This window comes from Arachis duranensis, chromosome 8, assembly GCF_000817695.3.
Source record: "Arachis duranensis cultivar V14167 chromosome 8, aradu.V14167.gnm2.J7QH, whole genome shotgun sequence".
NCBI lineage: Eukaryota > Viridiplantae > Streptophyta > Magnoliopsida > Fabales > Fabaceae > Arachis > Arachis duranensis.
The window spans coordinates 4,649,200-4,656,074 of NC_029779.3; the positions used below are offsets into that span (position 1 = coordinate 4,649,200).

At 35.8% G+C, this 6,875-nt stretch overlaps 1 protein-coding gene across 1 annotated transcript in view; it reads right to left on the reverse strand.

Annotated features, from left to right (window-relative positions):
- LOC107460236 (uncharacterized) overlaps positions 1–6,630 on the reverse strand; it is a gene marked incomplete in the record, with an annotated part of 12,377 nt that extends 5,747 nt beyond the window's left edge. Inside the window, 3 exon segments of the mRNA XM_016078581.3 lie at positions 5,768–5,813; positions 6,004–6,194; positions 6,324–6,630. Coding sequence (XP_015934067.1) covers positions 5,768–5,813; positions 6,004–6,194; positions 6,324–6,513 — 427 coding nt within the window.
- Positions 6,631–6,875: the final 245 nt, after the last annotated feature.

Here is a 6,875-nt window from a genome sequence, read left to right on the forward strand (position 1 = left end):
TTTTTTTTTTTAACCTTTCCTCATTAAGGGCACAACTGCACAAGAGTTTATAATCATAGTGTTTGCAGATTACAATGGAGATAGCTAGTAAACTTCATCAAAAAGCAGTAATAAGCGGAACAAGGATCAGCTTTTATGGTAAGTATTTGAAAGTCATTCTATGTTTTAGTTTGCAAACAGACGGACAACAGTACCTACAAGCCAAAAGCTTCACAAGAGAGAGAACCCATTCTACCTTGCTATGTTATTGTGGAGAAAAATAGGAGAAAGAACTCATTGCTTTCATTTCATCCAAAAAGAGGTATATATAGAGATATCTATCATAAATGCTAAAGTTCTAACTACCAACTGCATGTTGACTTTCAACACTCCTCCTCAAGCTTGAGGATATAGAATTATAGACCATAATACCAAGTTTGTTATATAAGTAACTTATTCTGAGGCCTCTTAAAGCCATAGTTAAAATATCTACCAATTGGTCATTTGGAATAACAAAACTTGTGGTGATATCTCCACATAGAATCATTTGTCTCTAGTAAAATAGCAGTCAACCTTGATGTGTTTAGTCCTCTCATAAAAGGCTGGATTATAGGCAATACACAGACCTGCACATACAAGACTGATAGACTCTTCTTCTAAATTGGAATTCTTCAAGAAGTTGCTTCAGCCACATAAGTTCACATAAAGTTAATGCAATAGCACGATATTTTACCTCAGCACTAGATCATCCAACCGCATCTTGTGTAAGGAGGAGAATTTAGAATAGGGAAAAAAATTATTCATTCTGAGGGAAATTAGGAAGAATCAAGAGGGAGAGAGATAATTCAATTGATAGAATTCTAAAGAAAGAAAGATACAAATTACTCAATTCATGGTTACCTCATTCTAGTACTACTATTCTATTTATAGTAAATTCTACTCCTAATGAGAATTTTTGTTAATTAGAATATAGACCCATTTTTACTAACATTACATTCCCCTTAATGTCAAGGTAGTAGAAAAAATTAAATCCTAATTAAAATATAAATTCTTATAACAAATAATAAAAATAATAGTTACTCTTAAAATAATATTTTCTATCTTATTTCTATTCTACTGCTAAAAAAAACAAAATTACTACCAAAATCCCATTGTTTAAAATAAATTGAGTCCACTTAAACTAAGTTGGTATACCAAAATCTTCTATGACCTGCACATTAGAGATTGAGCCCAAAATGAATAAGGTTAGGCCCAAGATTCCAAAGCAGAACCCTAATGTGGCTTCACCCTCAACTTCCTTCCAGAACATTCTCTTATCACAAGCCACTCCCTCGCCGCCCAACCACACCACCGCTGGAGCATGGCTATGGTTCCCTCCAATCACCACCTCGCACTTCTTCCTTGCCCGCGACTCACCGCTGTACCAACAACCGCGTGTGCCACCATCAATGTCGCCACCGCTGGAGAACTCGAGGCTTGTCGCCGCCGCATCACGATCCCAGGGAAACGATGCCTCCATGAGTGGTGGTGGCCTAGCCACCATCGGAAGTCCGTGACTGAACCCAGGAAATCGGAGATCTCAGCCTTTCCCCGTCGCTGCTCCATTAAGGTAAATGGAAGCCATTTCGTCTTCGTTGCTCCGCTTTCCTTCTTGACGATGCCGTCCTCGGTGCCGCTATTGGTCGTGCTTCGCCCACCGCCACTCCTCTGAGTGGTTCTGCCGCCGTCGATATCGCTGTCTTCCTCGACCGGTTTTGTTCCCCTCCAGGTACGACGGCATCCAGAGATTGCGTTCCAGCGTACAGCTAAATTGGTTCCGAAATCAGAAACTCCGATTGCAGATTTGGAATTCTAGTTGATTCCTTCTCTAATTCTGCACCTTCAGAATCTGAATTGTGGCTGAAATGGAAGGCTGAGAATGTTGTATTAGAATGCTCTTCTGTTGTAGTAATTTGAATGTTTTTCAATTCGGTTGTTCTTGTTACTGGAAGAATATTTTTCTAATGCGTTTGAAGAAAGAATATTCGTGCAATTAAAGACATATGATGGGGCCACAACTAGTGTGAACACTCAAGGTGGTGTGACAGAGTAATTTCCTATTGATATAGGATTATACCAGGGATCATCCTTACGTCCATACCTTTTTACATTAGTCTTGGAAATACTCATAGACCACATCCAAGAACCTGTGCCATGATACATGTGTTTTACCGATGATATTGTCCTTATGGAAGAGTCAAGGGAAGATCTAAATAAGAAGTTGGACTTATAGAAAAAAGCTATAGAAGTGTATGGTCTGCGCATAAGCCGTAGCAAGACGGAATATATGGAATGTAAGTTCGGTTTGAGAAGGAAAAACCCTAATATAGAGGTGAAGATTGGAGAAAATATCCTACGAAAAGTTAAAAGATTGGATGCATTATACAGGATAATAGAGAAATTGAACATGATATAAATCATAGGATCCAAGCAGATTGGTCAAAATGGCGGAGTGCATCTAGTTTTATATGTGACAAAAATGTGCCTTTAAAACTTAAAGATAAATTCTATCGCACTGCTATAAGACCGGCTATGCTTTATGGTACGGAGTGTTGGGCGACCAAAAAGGAACATGAATATATACTGAGTGTGACAAAAATGAAGATGTTGAGATGGATGAGTGGTTATACGCGATTGGATAAAATAAGGAACGAAGATATAAGAGAGAGAATTGGAGTAGCACCCATTGTGGAAAACATGGTAGAATCGCGTCTTAGGTGGTTTGGACATGTGATAAAAAGACCGACAGAACATCCAGTCAGGGGGGTGGATGAGATGAAAGATGGACAAGAGGTGAAAGGCAGAGAAAGACCTAAGAAAACCATCCATGAGATAGTCAAACAAGATCTACATGTAAACAATTTCTCTATAGACATGATACATGACAGAGCTCAATAGCGTCGTTTGATTCATGTAGCCGACCCAGCTAGTGGGACAAGACTTTGTTGTTGTTGTTGTGAATTTGAAATTCTGGATATGGAATTGTTAATGCATCCTGTAATTTTGTTGATGAATTGTTGTAGATCTAAATCTGTTGTTGGGATGTTAGGTGGGGTTTGGAACAGAGACAGACACAGAGAGACTGAGACTGAGACTGAGACTGAGACTGAGAGATAGAGATTGAAATAAATCTTAGTATTGTGTTTGGAGTAAAGTGGGAGATAAAGACTGAAATATGAATAAATCTCTAATTTAATTTGCACAAAGAGTAAAATTGGAATTAATTAATTGAAATGAAAGTATTTTAGGTATAAAATGTTATTAAAGTTTCAATCTCCGTCTCCAAATATTTCAGTTCCCTGTGTCCCCACTTTTTGGAGGTATTGAAATACTAAAATTTTGGGAACAGAGATTGAAATTTTAATACCAATCTCTGAGCCAAACAAACATAATATTGAATCACAGTCTCCGTCGCATTACCTCAAAACAAACGCTACCTTATTGTTGGCTTTTACATTTTTGAAAATGGATATTTCCATCATTATTCATAAAATTTTGTTAAATAAAATGCATCCCAAAGAGTTTGAGGATCATCAAAGATAATATCTCTATCGATATAATTTTCCAATCCATTGAGAAAATTCTTCAATTTTTCAGCATTATTCAAACCCAAACGTTGAGCATAAGATAAAAAAAGCTATAAAATACGCAACTACACTTCCAATTTGCTCCATTAGAGGTGAGATCACTAACCTACCATGAGAATGGAAAATGTTGGTCAATGAAAGCACCAATGTGAAGAGGAGAATTTAGAATAGGGATTATTCAATTCAGGGTTACCTCAATTTATTATTACTATTCTATTTATAATAAATTCTACTCCTAATGAGAATTTTTTAATTGGACTATAGGTCCATTTTTATTCCTAACATCTTGTTTTTTACTTTTCCAAGAGATAAGATTGCCAGGTATAAACACAATTCCCCAAGATGCATAAGGATTCACCTGGAGCTTTAGGAATAGAGATAGAAGACAAAGACGACAAACAAATATAGTAGTTGAAAGAGACACGATGCTAACTCAAAGCAACATAATGTGGAGAAAGGTTATGGGAAACGTATACCTTTGCGAAGGGCAATAGGAAGGCAAAAGAGATTGGGCCAGATCCGACAAAAAGAGAATGGATCCTTTTGGTACACAACGAGTTTTCTCGCTAGGCTCTGATATCATGTTAATCCAAAGAAAATAGGAGAAAGATCTCATTGTTTTCATGTCATCCAAAAAGAGGTATATATATAGAGATATCTATCAACTATTATCAAAAATGCTAAGTTACTAACTATCAACTACATGCATAAATGCTAAGCTGCTAACTATCAACCATCAACTACATCCTGACTAACAGTACTGAATATTTAAACCTTGATAACTCTATCAATTTGAAAAACAGTAAATAAATAAATAAAAAGAAAACAATAATAACAACAACAACAACTAGCTGCTAGTGAATCCCAACAACAGTTCAATCAATAGCATTAAAGATGTATAAGTCCAACAACAATCATATCAATATAATATGGGCAATAAAAAGGCTGATAATACTATATAAGCACCCAAAATCAATGTCTATGAACTCATAAACCTTTGAACAATAAATAAAAAAAATTTGTGCTTTTAGAATATAAGAGAATATTTTTGTTCTAAATGCCCAAAAACAACCATAACAGACATAAAATTAACACATCACGGATACATCCAAAATATTTCAAATTTCAAAGTTAATTAAATCATATTATCAATTGTATCATGAGCTGGCAAGGGTCACATTTACCTGTGATAATGATATTATTGTTTTAGTTAAAGATATTAATTTGTTAGTTTTCTTAGTAAACAATGCATACTAAAATGATTTAGAAAAGAGGGATATTTTGCAACAACAGAAACTCGTTTGAGAGAACATACAGGATCTTAGACTATTAGAATTTAGCTTTGAGTTTTGATTTTGGAGTAAAACTGTAAAAGGGAAAACAGGACGGGCTTGAACTGTACTCACATTTCAGACCATTCCTTCCCTTGCCTTAAAAGAATTAAACTACTAACACAAATTTACCCTTAAAGTTCCAGGTCTAACATCAAAGCAATATCATCATATCCATGCTATATAACATATTTGTGCCTTATCACATATGTATTTCATACTTCATATAACAAATTCTCCAGTTTAAAAGAAATGAAGCACATGATTGCTCATAGTATGGACGAGTTAGCATCGTTTCCTTAAGTGCCAACATATTAGAACTGACCCAAAGCCAGAATGGGCAAAAGTTGTAGTCATTTCAAAGTTAAAAGCTCAAGATAATGATTTTCTGAATGGTAGGGTCAATCAAGGTAACAATCACCTTATTCCAAACATCTCACCTACACTGAGACAAACGTAAAATGAACGAGTAAATAGATAAAAGTACACCTGAAAGAGTTTGGAATAGACAAAAAATACACACTAAGATTCATAATATCAAAGTATACCCCAAAGATTATTTTCAATGGACAAAAATACACGCCAAAGATTCGTAAATATCAAACACTTACTAATAGTATAACACTTTTGTCTATTGAAAACAATCTCTGAGGTGTACTTTTGTATTTAGGAATATTTAGTGTGTACTTTTGTCCATCCCAAACTCCTTCATGTGTATTTTGTTCATTTGTTCAAACTAGAATTTTAAATTTACCCAAAAAATTATTAAAAAAATCAATAACTTTCTGGTTTCTACATAGATTGTAATATGCAGCAAACAGTAAAACTCACCATCAAATTTGTCATTCTGAGAAGCCACCATGGGCGAGCCCTCCAGCTGTCAACAATGGTAAAACCACAAATAAACATGATACGAAATGCAGATTAAAAAGAGAAAAAGATCAAATTATTAAATAAAAATGGCAGCCCAACCTGACGCTTGGCCGATTCTACAACTTGAACCACCTGACCTTAAGGACACAGAGACAAGTAAAAGTAAAAATAGAAGAGGAATAAGAGAACCACACCTTGCAGGACAAGAGCTTGATGCAACAACCATCAGGTTGTTCTTCCACCTTAACAAGCAAAACCGGAATAACCTCAAAGTTGAAGAACTTAAACCCGTAAACGTAACACCTGAAGGTGTTATCATTCACGCGTTCAATCCTCTCCGCGTCTAACACAGAATACTGACTAGCCGGCAACCGCATGTACTCAACTACAAGCACCCAAAAGAAAATGAGATAACTGAAACGTCAAAATCATGAATCCAACGAATTTACCCAAATTACAAGCATTATAAAGACAAAGTGAAAGAAAGGGTAACTATCAAACTCTCTAACATTACTTAGTGGACGTTCGAGTTGCCTAACGGAAATGGACTCCTTACGCCGAGCAACGAACCGGGCTTTCTCGGTGAGAGCTGCTGAAGCACGAAGGGAAAGGCGAGGGGACTGTAAAAAGCATTGGGTGCACAACGATGCAGCAGGGAACGAATACGGAACGGAAGGACCCAGCGAGGCGTTGCCCAGTGCCATCCCAAAGAGGTTGGTTTAGGTTGGTTTAAAAGAGGATAGCGCTAGTGACTGCGAAAGACCGGAAGATGTGGTCAGAAAGAGGGAACAAAGACTTCCTTTAACAAAGGAAAGGAAAGAATTATCGGCTTTGATTTTTTTAAGATAAACGGCGCAGAATTTATAGTTACTTTTTCTTTTTTTTTCTTTTTTACTTGGATGGAAAAGTCAAATTTCGGTAATTAATTTGGAAAAAGCTTGTGGAGTTAAGATACTTAACTAGGTTTAGTATTTGAAAGAGACAAAAAGTCTTCCAAAAATGTTATCAACAAAAAAGGTTTTTTTATAATTTAAAAATACGATAAAAATAATTAATAAATATTATA